Source organism: Channa argus, chromosome 1 (genome assembly GCF_033026475.1).
Source record: "Channa argus isolate prfri chromosome 1, Channa argus male v1.0, whole genome shotgun sequence".
NCBI classification, from domain to species: Eukaryota; Metazoa; Chordata; class Actinopteri; order Anabantiformes; family Channidae; genus Channa; species Channa argus.
The window spans coordinates 52,483,117-52,504,280 of record NC_090197.1 but is presented as its reverse complement, the minus strand read 5'-3'; the positions used below and the strand labels follow the sequence as shown (position 1 = coordinate 52,504,280).

Sequence of the window (21,164 nt, the reverse complement as noted above, 5' to 3'; positions counted from 1 at the left end):
CTGGGATCCTTTTGTCTCAGTCTCCCACAGGTGGGTGTACTGACGGACTACATTGGGTATCTATTTATAATAAATGGCTGATATCGCTGGCCATGGGATCTGTAGCCGGTTGTGGGAACAAGGCATTAAATAAACATTTGAATACATATTTGCACACATACACACACACACACAAAAAAAAAAAGACTGTGGATGTTGGCCCACATCACTTCCACTGAAATGGCTTCTAAAATAGATCTCAGTGGCTGAGATAAAGAGGAGGAATGTGTACAGCAAGTACAACCTCTGAGTATTCGTTTAGGCACCTTAGTATTGTTTCAGGACAGGCCCTTAAGATTAAAAAGTGGTTTTAGGAGAGAAAGAAGATTTAAACAGACTGCCATGAAAGTCTATCATCTAAAATAAGGTTTAAAAAACGACTAAGAACATCTTTCTACATACATTACTTCCATTAGTACAACCAATTCCTTCAACCGACAAGCATGCTGACAGATTTCTCTCACCTGTTTACTAAAAATCAAACAATGTAATATTACGGTTTAATTATTTGATACTATTCTTAGACATTAGCATATGATGTCTTTAGCATCGAGTCATTTTTTATTCATAAAACATACAAGTTTTGTCTTGCAATCGTATTGCCTTGTATTATTTTGTAAACTAGCATTTTCATTCTCCCTTCTATATTCCTTACTTATAACAAAAAGGTTAGGATGTCATAATTAACGTACCTTAAACACTTTGGCAGCAAGTGGATCTTTTTCCAAATCAATATCTAAAGGATCAATATCAACATCCATCAGGTCTTGTAGCAAGTCAAAGTCTATCTCTTTATCTTTTTCCAAAGATGACAGAGGTGGAGCACCTTTGGATAATGAAAACAGCTTTAATATTGCCGAGCAAGCACACTAGAAAAACATACAAGTAAAAAACTCTTTTTAGCACGTTACTGGGCAATTTTAATGCCGATCAAGCTAGCTCCCATAATGGAGGAAGAGTCCAGACACAAGACACAGTCATGATAACATCTTTTCTTTGTGAATGACAACACAGTTGTGTTGGAAAAATAATCATTGTAACTTTTAGCTTTCTCAAAAAGAAAGATAACTACACACTATTGTAAAGCAAACACCATTACAACAAACTACCTCTAAATCTTTGTGTCTGAACTCCTCCAAGTGTCAGAACTAAAATAAATTTTAAAAATGCAAAAACAATACAGTGGAGAAGAACATGCAGGTCTGAAAACAAGAGGGGAATAGTTTAGCACACAGATACTTAATTGTGAAGATAAAAGATCTGGGTTCATATCAACATCTGTCTGAGAAGTGTTGAAGTGTACACAGGGCTACCCACGCACTTTGGAATACTGAGGAGGTCCCAGTAGTACCTGCGATGATATCAGGGACCAGGGCCCCATCAATGCTCTCTACCAGAGGTATGGGTGTCGGCTGTGGCAGGGAGTCATCTGAATCAGCCCCCGCTGAGGAGGACGACGCTCCAGCATCCTCACCTCCTGGCCCCTCATCCATGACATCAAGCGAAGTTGGAGACAGCAGTTCACCTGAGAAGCAAAGGCCAAAACAGTTTACACTTCCCTACAGTTATTCCACTGGCTCTACAGACAGTCAAGACTATAAAACTATATTGCATTTTAACAGTTGGAAAAGATGGTGACTGTCTAAGTACTTCTGCACCTGTAGCAGGTTTACATCAATATAGCAAAACATTTTGTAGTAGGTTTTGCCTTTTTAATATACAGTGCCTATATTTAGGGGGTTAAGGTTAATGAGAAAATTACTACTAAAAAGGGGGCTGTGATGCATAAAAAAAAGAACGATAAGAGCACACAGGTGCCTCAGAGATGCCATTTAAAATGAGACAGTTTGTGCATATAAAAGACCATAATAAATCTATTGCAGTTCAGCAAATAATGGAAGAGAAATTCTCGCGCACTTTTTTCGACCAAATATGGCTGAGACTGCTGTTTCTTACACAGAGGACCTTTCACTAAAAACAAAAGAAAACAAAAAAAGACAAGAAGAAGAACAAAGCACAGATTTAGGGCGAGATCCTCATTAGAGAAGAGCAGACAACTTCGACTGTGGAGTCTGGAAAGGAATATGAAGGTTAAATGTAAACCTTGTAAACCTTTAGCACAGCAGAGCTTGGGTTCAGCTTTACTTTTGTCATCAGTTGTCTTAAAACAGCCCCAAACCACTGACATTTTTCCACCTCTGCCTACTTGCAATGGCTAACATGGTATTGGGCACAATAGAAAGTTTATAAGTACAAGTACACAAAGGCAGGATCGGGCTCAAGACACTGCTGTGATACTTCGTTGGCGGGAATGGAAGAGATGACTTAAAACATATTGCTACACACACCTGCCAGAATGTCCTGTAACATACACGTGAGGGAATATTGTGCCCAGGCACCTCCCCAGGAGATGTCCCCACGGTTGAAATCTGTCCCCACAAGCAAGAGAAGCAGGCGCTCAAGCTGCTGCTCAGACACCACTTCACAAAGGTGGATTGTGGGTCTCGTGGCGTTGGCTATTCTAGCAAGGACCTAAGGGAGAAGCAGAAGTATTTATTATATATAATAATAGCATTATATGGAGTCCCCTAGTCAATAAGTCCATTTACAAGTGTCAAATGAATACCTTGCAGACAAAAAGCAACAGGTCAGCATGACAGGTGAAATCCATGGAGAGGAGGAAAAGGGCCAGCTTCTGCACCACAGAGATGCAGCGTTCATGGGACAGCGTGAAAGGCAGAGGTTCTACCTCTGGGGCTTCTTTGGCTGTGGTAGACTCTGTGTCCAGTGTCGAGCGAGGCCACTCAGCTGTCCGCCGTAGACGGATAAGGTCTTTAAAATGCTGAAAGAGGAACCCAGGGCAGGCATGGAATTACACGTCATCTAGAAATTATTTATAGTAGGCCCCATAATAGAGTATATGTAAATGGTTGGGTACTTTACACCAATCCTCAATCAATAGCACTAAAACACAGCAGCATGAATCTATCTTGCTTTTCCTGTTACTGGTTGTACGGGATACTGTAGCCTTTCCCAGCTGTTTTGTGGGCGAGAGGCAGGGTACATCCTGAAAGGATCGCTTGTTTTAACAGGCTCACACATAAATCAACCAGAGGAGCTTTCTCATAGTTCTTAGAAATATAACTGGAAGCTCCACTTTTTTTTTAGGATTTATGTTTGTATGGTAATGTTAATTTGCCAAACACTGAGCCCATGCATCACAGAAAATGGCTAAAAACTGTAATTTTTGTCCTTCTGTGTTACAGAAGCCCCCATTTAGGATATGAAGTTTATCCAAACTACAGTAAGTCATTTTATTGGAGCTAACATTTTCAGTACCATTAGATCCGCAGTGATCTCAGCAGCCTGTAGGTCAGCATGAGAGTAACTACTAGTCTGTGTCTTTTCACTTTTATTCAAAGCTATGGGCAATTTAAAGTCCACAGAACACAGTCTTTGGAGTGTGGAAACAAACTAGAAGAGCTGGAGGAAAACAAAAAGTACAGAACGTACATGAAAACTCCACATATTAAGGCCATAGGTGGCAGCTGGATTGAAACTGGGGGATCTAACTGTGAGGTGGTAGCGCTAAACACTGTACCCTAACAAATATAACATTTGCAAAATGCTGACCCATCAGATCAAAACTAATTCATTTTAGTTTCATCAGACCTAAACTGCTAATATTTATCAGGCTTCTTTTCAAGTTCAGTGGCAATGTTTGACTTGAGTTTATTTGTGAGCAATGGTTTTCTCATGCTGTTGCTCCTATTCTCTGCTGAAGCTGTGTTTCGGAAATGTTCAGTAGATTTTAGCACTTTAAAAACTTCCATGCCTTAATGCTGCGTTAGGGGTTTCAGAAGTGACCCTCCTTCTGACCCTCAGGTGCCACCTCTCAACCTGCCCCTTGGTAAATGACCGAAACAGATGTCAAGGGTTGGGGGAGGTAAAATGTGAAGCAGTGTATATTATTATTTTACTTTAAGTGCAGTTACTGTACACTGGAAGAGTGGCAGCACTTACTACATGATTCAGACTCAAGCAACAGTGTCATAAATTGTGTTAGACAAATTACTTACTACAGTCAAATTTGGATTTGTTTGACTAATGTGTTTCAGTAAGGAAAAATGACATCCCACTAGAGGATACAGGGGATCTTGCAAGGAACCGCTACCATGTACAACTGGTTGGATAAAGGAAGAAGTAGAAAGTGTTTTTTGGTGACATAAAGCAACATTTCATTATTTAATATGCGGAACCAGAGTACAGTCCAGCCCAGTCCAGTTACTAGCCCTGAGCTGAATGTCAGTGTCCCAGAGTTTCCTTATTTACCCTCCAGCTTCTCACACACGGTGCAGCAGGAAAGTTAATTTTTGATCAGAGTAATTTATGGTCATGTTACTCTTGACCCAAAACAATTTGGTTTGAATGCAAAGCATCTATAATTTAGACTAAACATTATGTTGCTGATACTGGGGAGTTTTTCTTTGGGTTCCATATTTTCAATATTAACAACTTTTCCATATTAACAACTAGTGTGAAGCTTTTTTAAAAAGTGCATCGAGAGGATTTTCCTAATTCCCCATTTTACTACATGATCAGCAGCTTTTGGCTTGTCCATTCATGAGTCACCGCAGCAGAACATGTTTCGCACGTTGAGTTTTTTTACCAGATACCCTTCCTGCAAAAACCCAAACTAAGGTGGGCCTTGGTGGCTGAGGGGGGCAACACCTGTTGGGGTGGGATTCAAACCCACGGCCTTCTGCATCCCAACCCAATGCTCTACCACTGATCAACCAGGCTCCCCAATTCCCCATCTATACTACTGGGTAGGTAAATTCCCACTCCACCAACCATAAGTGACAAAATGTATAATTCATCAGTCTTTAATAAATAATTTTTATACTGGTTATAAAAGTTTTCATGCAAATCACAAAATATGAAGGCAAAACCCTCAAACATACACTGACCACTGTCTAATAAGTAAATTTTAAGGTGATCTAATATCTCATAGTGCTGCAGACTGTAAGCTGTGCATAGTTCAGTGATGTGTGATGAGCTGCTCACCTTGGATGTGGCTTGTTTGAGCTTGGCCTGTTCCACCAGCAGTTTGTAGGAGGAACCTTTGTTGCTCTGGATCTTCTCCTTCTCAATCTGCTCCACCAATGCTTTCTGTTTTGCTTTCAATAGATTTAACTGCTACAATGAAAAAGACATGGTAAATTTTGGCACCGCAATAGCATTTGCCATAAAGGACCATTTTAATCTTGCAGCTTCATGAGGGGGGACATTTGGTTTCTGATAAGTTACATGTAACACATTTCCATATAATATTCTGTATTTCACAGTTTACAAATATATTAATGTGAATAGTCTGTGCTTTAACATGTGTGCTTGGGTTGGAATTAGACACATTTACCTGCTTGTGGTGGACAAGCTGTTTGCGGATCTTGCGTGAGTAGAGTCGGTCCAGGCTGCTACTGCCTTTAGCTGACCTGCTAGAGTTCTGAGACTGTAGGCTGTTATTGATGAAGCTCCACTGAATCCCTTAACACCAGACCAACAACAACACATCAGTTCACTGATGGCAGTTCAGTGACACCAAAAGGACATATTAAACATGAAGTACATGTAGAGTAGGTGTGTTAAGTCCTTTAAAGAACTGAAAAGTTACTGAGATATTGCACGTAGGTCTAAAATTGGCTTCAGTCTACCCTGCTGTAAGGAAAAAGTATTGATTAATCAGTGACCAAAGAGCATTTCTATGCTTCCATTAACTCACAATCAATGTGTTCACCTGGACCTAAGTAATCGGGCTACAGCCCACTTTCTTGAGAAAGCTAAGTGATGTATAAATGGGAAAGGTGGTTTATGAAATTGGGGTAGGGGACTAGTAAAGTCTGATTTCTTCTGTCGGAGAATGTGTAACCAGGTTTCTAATCGTCTTGTGTAACAAAAGGCTGCAGACAGGAACCCACAGCTGTGTGAAAGGTGTGAAACGATGAATGAAAGGAGAGCGATACTGTCGCAAAGAGCCTCGTAAAAGTCTAAACAAATCACATTTCCCTGCGGATTCTTTAAATTCTGACAGTTCCTGTTGTGGATCAGCTGCATTGTCCCCACCCCACTCCTCCCTTTCTCCCCCCATGTGCTGTCACGATGCATGTAAATGCAGTCAATGCGTGTTAGTAAATCAGCAAATCTTTGCGTAACATTTTCAAAATTAATTAACATCCACAACCTTATATATAACCTGAACCAGATCTTCATAAGATGATGATCAACAAATTGATGGCACAGTTAAGATTTAATGAAACATGGAAGTTAGGCTTGTGCAGTAGAGTAAAACTTTAACTAAATTGTAGATCTCAGATAAAAATTAAGGCCACATACCTGTAAAAGTTCTCTCTCGCTCTTTTCCACCCAGGTGCTTCTTCCCATTTGAGGCTTCATCTTCTATAGTGGCAACATAGTCCAGCAGTCTTGAAACCAACATCACTACCCAGCTGATCATGGGGATATCCAAAACACCTGCAAATCAATTCCAACACAAAAATGACTATTGTATTTGTGAAATTAATAATCCGTCTAGAATTAAAAGTCTATAATTAATGTGTAACAAACTTTTAAACACCATTTTCACGTGTCCATATGTCACAAGTATACCAGTGATTTTTCTTTACCTTCAGCCCTATGCTGAATAGCAGCTTGTGGCTGCTGCAGAGGAGACAACAGGCTGTCCAGGAGGTTTAGAAGGCCTTCCAACACACCACTGTTACTCAAGGATCTTTGGCCAATGCAGGACAAGAGCATAAACACCCTGCGAAGAAACAAAAAAGACAACACTGCAGTTACAAATGGCACCATCCTCAAATGGCTGTAGTAGGGGAAAGGGTGGCTGTAGCTCAGCTGGTAGGACAGTTGTTAATGAACCACAGAATCACTGGGTTGACTCCTAGTTTTTGCTGGCTACATAGCAAAGTATCCTTGGGCAAGACACTGAACCCTAAGACGCCCCAGTGGGTAAGACAAGCACCTTCTTTTACAAGGAAAAGCTAGCTTAGACATAGGCCTGTAGTTCTGGGACAGAGAAGATTCACAATCTGACTTTTTGACAAAACCTGTTTACTACTTATTAATTTTAACTGCTGCACAGCTATAGTGCTTCACCCAGAAATAGCAATGTCCAGCGCTACACAATTTGCAAAATTTTAAGCTACTCCCTAAATATTTTCTACACTTTCTTAACAACCCAGACAATCTGCCACATTCACACAGTATAAATTTGACTGGCAGGCTGCAACTCATGTTTGTAAAAGATGTTGAATGAAATGATGATTCTTCAGAAAGCTGATTTAAGTTACATTAATATGACAAAACGGGGTGAACTGTTGGTAGCACAGATCCTTACACAGATCCGATACGTAGTTCACTTGAAATCAGAGCCATTTTAGGATCAAACATGCTGCACACAGCCGTACAATGGAAGAAAACGCTGGCAGAGCAATACACATAAATCAATGTTTGGGAAACAGACTGACACATTTATTTATAACTTGCCCAATCAGGCAACTGCATGAAACATTCCACCTTTCTGAACATAGAGTTTACTTGCCCCGGGCAAGTGGGCAAGCCATTTCAAGCCATGGACCGGGAATTGATTCTAACTTCAAACAGTAGATAGACTTCACTGATTTGACAGAACAGCAAGGGCACCATCACCAAAATGTAACCCAAAGCTCTTTTTTTGTTGTTCATCATACCTGCATCATACCAGATGCACGGTTTTTTGACTCAGCAGTCTTACTTTGTTTTCGCTGAGTAATCTTATCAAAGTGCAGAAATGGTCTTTTTGTCTGTCCTAACTAACTTTGAAGGACTTATTTCATTTAGCATACCAATACCAAACCAGGCATCCTGATTTGTTAGGTGACAACTGCGATGGTACTTTTAAAAATGATTTGGGACAAGTCACAGACTTAGAGATTGAAAACTGCTTAATTTACCAAGAAGAGTGAACGAACTGGGAGCAACAGGAGCAGTCAGGTGAATATTACATAGTGCAGTTTAGTTAAATCATGGGCTGATATCATGTCATTAGACAAGAGGGAAATAGTTAATCACAGTCCCATCCTGTCCAGTGCACACACACCATTTCCTGTGAATGTCTTGCTGTTGATCCCAAATAAGAAGTGTAAATAGTAAATAAAGTAAAGTAAGAGTAAAAAAACACAGATCAATTAAAGAGGGTATATAATATATATTTTACAGAAAAATAAATTTTTATGTACTGCGTAGTAAGTATATGGAATTGCACGGCTCCTACCTATCCTGAGGAAAGATAAGCAGCTGCTCAGAATTGTAGAGCTCCTGCAGTACGTTTGAGAGGAACTGGCCCCACCAGCACTCGCCTCCACAGAGCTGCACCAGCAGCAGACCGGCATGAAGACGGATCTTAGGTGTCCCACTGATACACAGGTGTTTGAAGAGCTCCTCGCAGGCCTGGGCATGGAACGTTCTCTGGAGCACTGAGGGCACTGAGTGGCCTGAAAACGCACAAACGCATGAAGAACATAAACAGTCAACAAAGTCCTTTCCTAAATACAAGTCTTTATGGGCCAGTAGACAAAGCTGTGGCCAGATTCCTGCTCACCGTTATTGGAGTGGAGCAGACTGAGCAGTGTGTCCAGCAGGTAGCGGATAATGGTCCTCAGTTGCTCTGTGGAGGAGTTGTGAACAAGCTCCTGGCCTGCCAGAGCTGTGGCTCTGGGGAGTGATTTGCGGCTAGCACCTAGCGACACGCGTAGACGCTGGACAGCGTGGTGAGCCAGGTTGAGTTGCAGCTGCAGTTGGATGCAGTCCTGGTAGGCTGAAAAAACACGCTGATCTTCCTCCACAACCTTGTCTGGTTTTCGTAAAAAGTACTGGGCGTTGTTTGCACTGTTAAGAGGCGGCAGGTCAATGTTCTGCAGAAGGGTCTCCAGTCGATGGCAAGCTAGATTATACCTGGTAAAAACAAGAAAGACCATGGAATTTATCTCCTTCTCTGGTTCATCTGTAATTAGGTGTTTCAAAATATTTTTTGGGGAAAAAAATGGTTGGATTCCTAAAATTATCAATTAAGATGCCATACTTATAGCATCTTAATTAGAAATTATGAATGTTTTAGTATGATCTTCCATATGATTTGAACAAGTTTCGAGAGCCAAGTTCTGATTTTTCATCTTCTCCAGCTTCCTGTGAAACTCCCTATAAGGCTTTAACAGCCTACATATTGCAGCATTCTGTAGCAACAATATTTCGTGGGCCATGTAAGGAGCAATGGCCGGACACTAATGACTGGTATTAATTAAGTCTCATATTTCTTAAAGTTTGTGTGTCAGCAGCCAGATGTGTAAAGTTATAGCATCAAGTGAACATTGCTGTTCTGTTGACGCCAGAACAAGCGAGATGTTGAACAGCACAGAGCTAGTCAGCTATCCCTGTTAGCCTCAAGGGACTTTATCTCTTGTACCACCGTGGGATGTAAGAGAGAGACTTAACCTGTAGCATTATTCTGGTTTTTAACCACTTTGTCATGTGAATGCCATATTTACCTCATTACTGTTTGTTCTGTTTATTATAACTAACTATTCTTCGTTAGTCTGATTTGAGGTAGTTGTCATTCTTTTTTAATACTAGGTGCAGATTATGTTTGCATTTATCAGAAACCTTCAAGTTTCAAAGTTGCCCAGCTTTGTTCTGCACAGAGGACGAAGCAATACTACAACATGCTATAACAATCATAGTTAGTGTTCTTATACTGAAACTATAAACACAAGCTCTTTCAAACACAACAAACTGAAGATGCAGTTAGAAAATCAAACTGCTAGAGCTAATTGATTTCTCATATTACCTGCACTGTATGTCCTCCTGCAGTGCCACCATCATGGTCAAGTGCTGATCCACATCGGGCTGAATGGCTGCCTCGCTTTCTCCCCGCAGAGGATCATGCATTAACTTAAGGTCACTCTCCCATGGCAAGATGTACGTGTGGCCATAGTAGAAGCCCAGAGGGATCTTTGCCCGAGCATTGGTGCTGCCATAACGTCCAATCACAGTGATCTGATATTTATAGGAAGCAATTGGCCAGTTAGTGGGCTAACTTAATAAAAGCGCAACAAAACTCTTATAATAAGGCTAACAATCTGACAAATTGACCTTCATAAACCTGCAGACAGGCGGTGGCAGCAGGTCGTGCAGAATGAGGGAGTGGGTGCTGATGTCCGTAGCCACCACCAGCCTGCGGCCGTCTACCTCCTCCCCTAAAGTCCAAATGTCTATTGACAGAGATGCCAGGTCGCTACAGGTTGGTATCAGAGCATCGGTCAGTAGCACAGGACGGCCAAAATCCAGAGTGACAAAGCGACGGGCTCCTTGGAGGAAATTATCACAGAAATAAATTCACTTTAAACAAACAAAACGTTTAGTTTGGTGGCTTCCAAGACAATTCAAATAAGTTGCCATATTGAAATATTCTGCCTAAATTATTTTGTTCCAAATTCTCAAATTGTTCCAAATATTTTAATTCGTATGCGGAGGCATACTACAAGTTAAGAGTCTTTAAACCACTAGAAGCATGGTTATTATGACATATTACTACATGACTTACCAGAGTGCATCCGTTCTATAATGATGGACTGGTGTGGAGGAGGCTGCAGGAAGTGAGATGCCTGGGAAATGGCCAAAGCCAGACCACTACCCATGGGACTCTGGGGAAAAAAGATAAAAAACAGTAGTGGGTATTATGATAACCATCTCTAACACTCTTAAACACTTATTATTCAAGATAGCATTAAAAATGTTGAAATCCAAGGGCTGTCCATGTCTTAAAAGGTGCTACAACTAATATATTTTACAATAGCAATAGTATCCTATAATGTGAAAGAGCTCGCTGATTTTGAAGAACCTCTAGAGATGTGTCACTTGAATTTGGAGATCATCTCAGCATTACAGATACAAAGTCACAGTTCAAATATTAGGCGATCAGCAAATGTATTTAGTTTAGGTTCACTCTCAGCTTCATTTTCATCCAGAGATGAACATCCGGCAGATGCTTTTCAGCCACCAACACACTGCTTACTACCTCCTTAGCCCCAAACAACAGACAGTTATACAGTAAAAGACTAGGTGGTGAATATAGTGGAGCATTTAGCAGCTGAAGAGCAGATATTCTACAAACACGACCAGAAATATGACTACAAAAAAATGATGATAGTGCAAAAGATGAATCATTTGCTGTGTTTTGCTGCGTTTATAACGGTTTTTTTTTTAACTCATGCTTGAAAAATGACTTAATTTAATAAAAGATAAGATGCAAAGTTCTTAAATGTCTAATGTGGTCTAAACAGAGTTACATAAGAACTGCTAAAATATTAGTCTTCAACTTCCAACACAAAAATATAGCATTTGACCAGATATTTGGTATCAACTTTTTGTACTTGACAGCATGTGGCAACTTATAAAATAGTAGACTTAGCCATAAATGAGAGAAGAGTCAATGCTCATTAGGTAATAATAATAATAATATTAATAGCTTTATTTATAAAGCACTTATCAAACAGAGTACAAAGGTACACAATCTTTGAGCTCCAAGTTACTAACCGGCTTGGCTTTTTGTGTGTTCTTGTGTGCAGCCAGGTTGACAGGTCCAGGGTCCATCATGGAGCCAGGGAACAAGTGAGCCAGCTCGGCACTGAAAGCCGCCGAAACAGCCTCGTTGGGTGGTGTGAGAGGAGGGGTCATGAAGAGGGGCGTCGTCTTAGGTGTCGGGGGAATTACGTCAGAGGGGTGAATGAAGAAGCCTGGAGCCGATGAGGCATTGGAAGGCACAGAATTGTGGATGGGCCCAACACCAGAGGCAGCAGCAGCAGCGGCAGAGGTGGTCTGATGCAACTTGGCTTCCAGCTTTGCCTTCTGTTTCCAGCATAGACAAAGACCTCTTAACAATTACAAGATTAAAAACACTAGCTGACAATTTTAGCAGCATAATAACTACTATACAATAAAAAAACACTACCAACCCCAGCTGAAATATGACTAAAGAAATTCCCCCTGAATACCCCTGGTCTCAAAGCGGGTGGAAATGCAGAACTTTGGTTATTACGTATAATGATAGGGCTGTGAAACAGTGACATGGCCTTTCACCTGCTGCTGCAGCTTCAGCAGCTGCTGTTGTTTCTCTTGCAGGACCTGTAGCTGCTGCTCGGCTGACACCATAGCATGGGACAGTGACTGGAGTGCCACCTGGGCTGCAGAACTCAAAGCTGTCGAGGCTTCACCCACTGTTCCTGTTGACAGGCCTCCCACAGCCGGGGTCACACCAAAAGTGCTCACTTTAAGAGCAGGGATTAAGAGCAGAGGTTCAGACAATGACCACTTCATACAGGGAAATATGCACCCAGAATAAAATAAAAACAGTGATCACCAGTGAACATGCTAGCATCATCTCGTTCTACCCGTGTACCATCGCTAGTGGAGATACAAGTAAAGTGCAAAGGCTCCACCTCCAGAAGTCCTGTTAATGCTGTGAAGCTGCCCTCTGCTGCTGCACAGCTACTCACTTTTCCATTTCCTGTATGACACCAAACATAAAATGAACATTTTAGAAAAATTGAAGTTTCAGGAGTCTCATTTAAGAAAATTTATATTTTTTTCTCGTTGCAAAGTGTCCACTATACTATATCCTAATGTACTATATACTATATCCTCAGCAGATATTCCGTTCAGAGCTGTGAAGCCAACTAATTTTTAAATTAATATTTCAACAGAGTGCGATTTTCCAACCACAAGTATGTGATTGCACTGCAAAAAGACAGGCATTAAATCTACACATTGTAAATAATGACAATGTCCACAATGAATTAGTATTGAATTAAACAGGGAAGGGAATAAAATTGTAATAAACACAACTTATGCACCTGCCAATTTTTGTAACTTGCCCCGCATGGCAGACATACAGCAAACTGTAACACCATCTGAGCTGTGTTTAAATATTTACTGAACATTAGTTCTTCTATTGCTATTCAAGGGATGTAGATCATGTTTTTCTCAGCAGCGACACCTAATATTTAGAAGAATACTGTAAAGAGTGGAGAGCGTCTTAAGCACAAGTATAAACGGTTCTGGATCTGTGTTGAGGTTACAGTTTGAGGACTCTTTAACCAATGTGGTGCAGGTTAACAACTTCCATAAGCAGGGAGATAGAAAGCTGGAAGCAGCACGGAGGATTGTTTTTAAGTCTCATTGTAGCTCCAGAAAATGTTGAAATGTTTAATTAGTAGAGAAATAAAATTATGCTGCTGTTGCTTTGCTAAATTATGTCCAGCAAACAGTGACCTGCTGATATTCAGTAATAATATGAGGGTGTTTACATTCATATTATTTGAGCATGTCAGAATAAACTGAAGATCATTTTACATCTAGGTGATTAACATTAAATCACCTCAAGAAAGGACAAATAAGAATAAACATACTGTAGTCCACATTTAGTGTTGCATCTATTAGCACTCTGCATTAAAATTGTTATTGTAATATTGAAAAAGTCAACAGTAACAAGGTTGTAGCATGTGGCAGACCTGAAAGAATGTCAGAGAGGTCAATCTCATCCGACTGGACTCCAATGCTGCTGTTGAAGGCATTCTTACAGGAGGAACCACTGACTTCCAGGTCAAAGAGCACAGGGTCAAACGGAGAGCTGTACAGGCCATACCTAGCGTAAAGGGGACAGTACCCGGAGAGGAGAGGTTTGTGTTTCCAATAAACCTCACTCATCTCTACAAATCGCTTCAGCCATACAATAAATGGGTGTTTATAAGGGCTACATAGCCATAAGCACATATTTCAAAATAGTGCACCTGTACCTGGTCTGCAGCAGGGCCTCTAGTGGGGTTAGGCGGTCCTGCAACTGTCTCGAGATGGCAGTGAGCAGAGATGCGCAGGCAGTGCTGCAGCCTGCTAGGTCCTCCTCCTTCACATAGTTCAGCAACACAAAGTACCAGAAAACTGAGCCTGAAGATGACAGAAGGAAAAGAGGTAAGAAGATAATATTGTTGAGTCACAGAATAGAAACCAAGTAAAGGAGGTGTATATTTATGTAGCACATACAGTATGTGGTGCAGTAGTTACTTACCACCTGTTGCTGCTGCAGGCAAGTAAGGCATATTGTCTAGCAGAGAAGTCAAAAGACTTGCACCAAAACCCTGCTGGCTTGGGTCTCCTTTTCCATTGCTGAAGCAAAAAATAAAACTGTGTTTATTTACTTATCTCCATATGCACAAAATGCACATGTGATCAAGACAAATCCAGAGCTCAGCGACTCAAAAAAAAAGAAAAAAAGAAAAAGGTTTGGCCATCATCAGTTCCTGAATCAAGATGGTTAATTAATAATGTATTTAGATAAACTCTGGAAGTGACGTCCTCAGAAAGACACCTGGTTGAGACAATCGGTCCAGAAGTTTGGGAGTTGTTTTGACCTGACCTGCGCTGTTTTTTTGTTTGGTTTTTTTGCGCTTTATTCATTTAACTTCATGATTCAGGTAGGACTCTTCTCTTAATTCATTATAACCTTAAGGAAAAAAAGGCTACATAAAGCTTTGTGCACAGAATCTTAAAGTTTACATGGCTACAAAGAGATGAAATCGCACATGTTACTCACCTAATACATAGTGCAAGAAAACGAGCACACTTGTGCGCTATGCTCCGGCCAGCCTCGAAGAAACACACCCGCACAATATCCATTAGCCGCACCCTGGTTTTCATAAGCAGTGCCTCCTTTCCTTCTTTTAGGCTAAAAAAAAAAAAAATTGCTTTATTAGTAGAAGTAGATGTATGATTCAGGTTTATTGGCTGTGTGCTCAAGCTTAGATCTACCTGCAGGGTCCATTGGAGAAAACTCCAGCCAGCCAGCACAGGACATCCAGGATAAGGCTCTGTGCATGTTCAGTGGTCGGGTTGTTCTCTGGCCGCCGACACAGCGCATCCAGCAACTTCTCATGGAAGTCTGGGAACTGCAGCATGGCACAGCGTTGGACCCTGAAACACAATGAGAAAAGATAGTCACAGTAATCATTAACACACATCATTATTTGACTGATGCCTTACTTTTATACATTACATTTTACATTTAGCAGACGCTTTTATCCAAAGCGACTTACAAGTGAGGTACAAGGCAGCAAAAATGTTTTATTTTTTTATTCTTTTATACTTAACTAAGCTCCTCTATTAGACCTGTTTGGCTGCTGCAGTTTTGATTTTACTATTACCATAATGTAAAACGCTCATTAGGACAAATATTTCATAGCACTCAAAATAATCCAATGGCCCATCCTGCAAGGGTTTAACCTTTCTTTGGGTATCGAAGACTTTTCAAATCTCCTGATTGTGACTGAAACTTCTTGCAGTAGGTCACAGCCTCGCAGGTTCTCTGCTTTCTTCGAAGATGCTGTTGTTTCTGTTTTCACTGCAGACACTTTCTCCTGCACGCACACAAATCGACATGTGTGTAAAGAACACTGGTCACATTAGGCAATGCTTAGTGTAAAATTAGAGATTTTTCTAATCAAATATGCACAGTTTATTATCCTGCACCTTACAGTGGAAAAAATGAAGATTGCAAACTTGTACCTTGGAGGCCTGTGCACGTTGCAGCAGGGTGGACAATGAGTGGGATTTAGTACCCTGGGGCTTGGCAGTGGGCACTCTCATTACAGGCCGGGGGCTCTCATCCATGCTCTTATCACTTACTGCTTTAATGTGAACCAGGAAAGAGCGATACTTTCCTCCTGCCATGCCTGCAGAAAAGGAAGGATCATAATAATAAATATATATCACTAAAGCACTCACAATTTGATGGATAGATATGTCGTAGTCAAACAATGAGCCGTCACAGATTTGCTAGATATGATTGTTTTTACCTTTGACCAGTTTGGGGCTGGTGAGACTAAGCATGCCAGCATGGCCAGAGAGGTCCAGCCCACTGGCCAACCATACTGGACCACACAGGATGTCCTCCCTGTGATCCTCTAGGAATGGACAAAGAACAGACCCTACAACAAACAAATGGGTGAAAAATACACATATTTAACAGTTTCAGAACCTTCACTCCTAAAAGATGTATTGTAAAAGTGTGTTTTTACAATTTTGTCAGGCCACCTGTTGCACAAGTATCAACATAAGGAAAACTTTTCAATCCCAATCCTTTGTGCTCAATGTTAATAAAAGACTGGTGCTCGGAATCGCTCTTTGTATTTTAAGCACATTAAATACAGTGACGAGTGCAGATACAAGACTTTCGATTTTCAAATCGAGTGCAGTATTAACTTCTTTGAAATCTTGGGTATCTCATAATGTGGTCTACATACCCATTTCAAAGAACACATTTATCACTGTATTCTACCATGTTCTGAAGTCATTTGCAGCTGCTGTAAACTAATGTCTCAATTTGCCTTTTCAGCATCTTTTTCCAACAACAATGTGTGTGTTTCCTTCAATGGTGACTTTAAAAATTGATTTAATTACCATCGTTGGAAAAAGGCAGATACAGCCAGTTACCTGTAGTAACTGGCTGTGACACACAAAGGTCATAGTGGTAACTTAGTGGCAACTCATTTTAGTCTTACACTTTTTTCTGGTAAATTAATTTATAATTGTTTATGAAAATTTTTTATTGTAGTACAATAAATTGCTGACATAAAGGTGACTTATTCAGGTGGACTAAGATTAATAGTAAGCAGTGCATGTCTGCAATAGGAGCTTGTAACTTTAAAAAAATAAAAAAAAACATCTAAAACTAAGCAGTTTTAAAGATTTACCTGATGTCTCCTCTATGTCCATGAACTGGATATCCTCTGTGAAGTCTTGCACTAGAGGCTGACCATTCCTCTCCACACTGGCATGGAGGACATGGGAGAGGGGAAAGGAGATCTGTCTGTCCACTGCCGTGTCTGTTGAAGACATGAGAGAAAACATTTAGACACAGATAGCTTTTCCACTTCTCAGTTCCACCTGTCAAGAACACAATATGTAATAAACTTGCGGAGTCAATTAAAGCATATTAGTTTAATTAAGCAGACAATGAAAACAAACAGATTTAGAGAATTATTTCAGATTTATGAATCTGAGTCAAATATTTCCTTAGATACCAAGGTCCAAGTAGAGTCCTTACCGCTGACTTTTCCCAGCCCAGGTGCTTTGTTCTTTAGTAAAGTCACCTGGATCTGAGGAATGTTGACGATGTTGGCATTAAGGACAAACTTAAAGTCCACATGACCCACCATGCAGGCTTTGGGGAGAACCAGCTCAAATACATGCTCATCCCAGCTGGAGCTGCAGAGAGAACACAGGGTTTTATCTTTACACTCCCAGAACAACAACAACAACAACAACAACAACAAGCTGTTCCTGCTTGCACAGTGCCAGTGGATTCCAGACAAAATCTAATGATTTTCAAGCAAGTTTTGTTCCAAGAAGTCTTTCTATTGAGTGATTGTCTAGCAGATTTATGGCCATTTATTTACCAGGAATTCTAAATGCAACTAAACCAGATACAGGGTCTACAAATGATCATTTTGCTATTTGCTCTATGCACACTGCATTAGTTGCTTAGTTGTAACAATGTTCAAATGTTTGGCCATGTAAACTATTAAGTCTGAGTGTTTACAGAATAACAAAAAGGGAATCGTGGCAGATGGGCATTATTGTTCCCTCGTAGTACCTTCTAAGTCGCCACTATGACCTGTCTGTGTCACAGCCAGTTACTACAGATGCAGGTTATCAGGAACTAAGCTACTGTACAGCAGCTGGCACCTGTCAGTTTCAGTCACGCTGTATCTTTGCCGCTCTAGGGAAGCATGCTCAACAGTTCAAAAACCCCTGAACTAAATAACTCTAGATGACTCATAATAGGAAGAACACTCAAATGTCTTTCTATCACTTTTCAAGTATTCAAATATTAAGCATTTAAAGATACCTATCACTCTGAAGCTTCCAGGTGCGGGTGTGCTGGGCTGCATCTCCATGGTGCTGCTGGTGAAGGTGCTGTGGGTGGCGTCGCTGCTGTTGCTCTTGCTGCACCTCCACCCAACATGGTGGCACTGTCGCTGAGAAGCGTGGAGTCAATGTCTCGAAGCGTGTCAGCTCCACCAGTGACATCAGGCTCTCCGTGGTCAGCGGTTGGTCCACCAGGAGGTCTACTCCTGGACAAAGTGTGGTACCATCAAACCATGTGCTATGATAAGTTATCAATTCTCCACAGTTGATTTAGCCTAATTAAATACCTGTGATCCCAGGGCTGGAAGGGTTGGAGGATGGCTTAGCCCCCTCAAGCAGCAGTTCAGCCCCTTTAGAAAGGGGGCCATCAATAAACATGTCTCCATCGTCTATATCGTCACACACACCTCCAATTTGAAGGAAATGAAGTTCTCCACCTTGAGAGGAGACCACAATTAAAAAGAACATCTATAAGTAAAGATCTCTGGCATGAAGGTGCTGAATCACTACAATGTATGAATGCAGTAAACATATTAAAAACATTCAGCAGCAACAACAAGTTTTAACAAGGTTAAAGGGAGAAACAGTGTGAACTGTGTGAACTGTGTGTGTGTGTGTGTGTGTGTGTGTGTGTGTGTGTGTGTGCATTGACAGAGCATGGAGTAGTAGCTGAAATTAATTTGATCTTACTGAGTCAATGCTTTCAGTGCTTAATGTAGTGCAGTATTGTACTGTATATTGTGTCTACTTGAGATTTGCTGGAAAGCAATTAGCTTAACCTACAATTTATTTGTTTTTAAATCTTCATGCTAAATGAGTCCAAACAAAATGAGTACAAACAAAATTGTTTTTGTAACAATTTGAAACCAACTAAACATTTGATATCAATAATCATGGCGGTGGACATTGGTAATAAAGATTTGTGCATCCAACAAAATGCACAAAAATAAACCAATTAACAATTTTTAGTTACTATTGGAGGATAATAATTTTCAAATTAAGGGATGATAGAAGCTCAGTTGGTAGAGCAGTGATCCATAAATCACAAGGTAAGTGATTTAACTGATTCCTCCTGGCTACATGTCCCTGGACAAGACAAAGAAGCCCAAGTTGCTCCCAGTAAGTCAGGTGACCACCTTGCACGGCAGCTGCCATCACTGGTGTGTGTGTGTGTGTGTGTGTGTGTGTGTGTGTGTGTGTGTGTGTGTGTGTGTGTGTGTGTGTGTGTGTGTGTGTGTGTGTGTGTGTGTGTGTGTGTGTGTGGATGTAAAAAATAGGCAGCTCTGTGAACAGATCTTTAACCATTTTTAAAATTGCCCTGTGTTATTCATTTTCCTTTTCTTTCAGCTGTTCCCTTTCAGGGGTCTCCCAAAGAGAACCTCAACATCTTAAGCTGTGATATCTCCACCTCTGGTAACAATGTCATCTGCAAACATCATAGTCCATGAATATTCTTGTCTAACTTCATCTGTCAGTCTGTCCATCACCAGAGCAAACAAGAAGGGGCTCAGAGCTGATTCTTGATGCAGACCCACCTGCACCTTGAACTTCTCTGTCACACCTACAGCACCTCACCACTGTCTTACAGCTCTCATACATGTCCTGCACCACTCTAACATACTTCTCTGCCACTCCAGACGTCCTCATACAATACCACAGCTCCTCTCTCGGCACCCTGTCATACACTTTATCTAAATCTACGAAGACACAATGCAACTCACTCTGACCTTCTCTGTACTTCATCAGCATCCTCAAAGCAAATACTGCATCTGTTGGACTCTTTCTAGGCATGAAACCATATTGCTGCTCACAAATGTTCACCTTTGCCCTTAGCCGAGCTTCCACTACTCTTTCCCACAACTTCATTATTTGGCTCATCAGCTTTATTCATCTGTAGTTGCCACAGTTCTGCACATCTCCCTTGTTCTTAAAAATTGGGCACCAGTACACTTCTCCTCCAGTCCTCAGCATCCTCTCACTCTCCAAGATCTTGTTAAACAAACTAGTCAGAACCTTCCCATCACACTCCTGGCACCTGTCAATACATTTCCATCCTTATCTTTAATCACACTAACCTGCTGCACATCCTTCCCATCTCTATCTCTTTGTCTGGCCAACCTGTACAAATCCACCTCTCCCTCTTTAGTGTCCAACCTAACATACAAGTCCTTATATGCTCTTTGTTTGGCCTTTGCCACCTCTACCGTCACCTTATGCTGCATCTTCCTGTACTCCTGTCTACTCTCTTCAGTCCTCTCAGTGTCCCACTTCTAATCAATCTTCTAATTCACAAAATATGAGTATAATGTACTCTTCTTTACAATACTCAATTGTAATTAAAAAAGTGTAAAATACATGAGGGATTGACAATTTTGCAGAGGATGACATGTTTCTTCATTGTTATGAACACAAACACATGATTTTCAACAACTTAGCACCAAATTTGGATTATGTGCAGATGAAAATAGTCCAACAAATCCAGCAATACCTCATCTCTTAAGGACACTTCCTAAAACTGCAGTGTCCCACAGCTTAAGGGAATTATTAAGCTTTCTTTCTTCTCCTGAACAGCCTTCTTCCGCCTAGGAACATTGATTAGGAGCATCCTGTCTGAAAGTGATGCCAAAAAACTGGTCCATGCATTTGTTACTTCTAGGTTGGACTACTGTAATTCCCTACTTTCAGGATGCCCCAGTAACTCCCTAAAGAGCCTGCAATTAATCCAAAATGCTGCAGCAAGAGTGCTGACTGGAACTAGCAAGAGAGATCATATTGACTAGCTTCTCTCCACAGGCCTCCCATAAAAGCTAAAATAGAATTTATAACATTTTTTCTTACATATAAAGCTCTAAACAGTCAGGCTCCATCATATCTAAAAGATTTCATAGCACCACATCATTCCAGTAAACCACTTCGATCTCAGAATGCAGGCCTACTTGTGGTTCCCATAATTTCCAAAGGTAGAATGGGAGGCAGAACCTTTAGCTATCAAGGTCCTCTCCTGTGGAACCAGCTTCCAGTTCAGATTCGGGAAGCAGACACCCTCTATACTTTTAAGTCTAGGCTTAAAACCTTCCTCTTTAATAAAGCTTACAGTT

The 21,164-nt window shown here is 40.9% G+C and overlaps 1 protein-coding gene across 7 annotated transcripts in view; it reads right to left on the bottom strand.

The window, feature by feature from the left end:
- Positions 1–21,164, bottom strand: part of birc6 (baculoviral IAP repeat containing 6) — a 101,729-nt gene that overhangs the window by 60,402 nt on the left and 20,163 nt on the right. For 3 of the 7 annotated variants that reach the window (XM_067475930.1, XM_067475878.1, XM_067475905.1), the window contains exons 11-38: positions 18,354–18,503; positions 18,047–18,272; positions 17,243–17,403; positions 16,890–17,021; positions 15,993–16,124; positions 15,703–15,869; positions 15,421–15,554; positions 14,950–15,111; positions 14,735–14,866; positions 14,210–14,307; positions 13,941–14,088; positions 13,656–13,789; positions 12,506–12,652; positions 12,226–12,413; positions 11,683–11,994; positions 10,691–10,790; positions 10,240–10,454; positions 9,935–10,143; positions 8,693–9,045; positions 8,366–8,585; positions 6,723–6,859; positions 6,433–6,570; positions 5,459–5,586; positions 5,107–5,238; positions 2,666–2,881; positions 2,388–2,571; positions 1,361–1,564; positions 732–865 (exon numbers count right to left, since the gene is read on the bottom strand). In XM_067475930.1, the coding sequence (XP_067332031.1) occupies positions 732–865; positions 1,361–1,564; positions 2,388–2,571; positions 2,666–2,881; positions 5,107–5,238; positions 5,459–5,586; positions 6,433–6,570; positions 6,723–6,859; positions 8,366–8,585; positions 8,693–9,045; positions 9,935–10,143; positions 10,240–10,454; positions 10,691–10,790; positions 11,683–11,994; positions 12,226–12,413; positions 12,506–12,652; positions 13,656–13,789; positions 13,941–14,088; positions 14,210–14,307; positions 14,735–14,866; positions 14,950–15,111; positions 15,421–15,554; positions 15,703–15,869; positions 15,993–16,124; positions 16,890–17,021; positions 17,243–17,403; positions 18,047–18,272; positions 18,354–18,503 (4,793 nt within the window). The remainder of the gene's footprint in view (positions 1–731; positions 866–1,360; positions 1,565–2,387; positions 2,572–2,665; positions 2,882–5,106; positions 5,239–5,458; positions 5,587–6,432; positions 6,571–6,722; positions 6,860–8,365; positions 8,586–8,692; positions 9,046–9,934; positions 10,144–10,239; positions 10,455–10,690; positions 10,791–11,682; positions 11,995–12,225; positions 12,414–12,505; positions 12,653–13,655; positions 13,790–13,940; positions 14,089–14,209; positions 14,308–14,734; positions 14,867–14,949; positions 15,112–15,420; positions 15,555–15,702; positions 15,870–15,992; positions 16,125–16,889; positions 17,022–17,242; positions 17,404–18,046; positions 18,273–18,353; positions 18,504–21,164) is intronic. The other 4 variants (XM_067475912.1, XM_067475920.1, XM_067475886.1 and 1 more) reach the window with 3 other exon arrangements.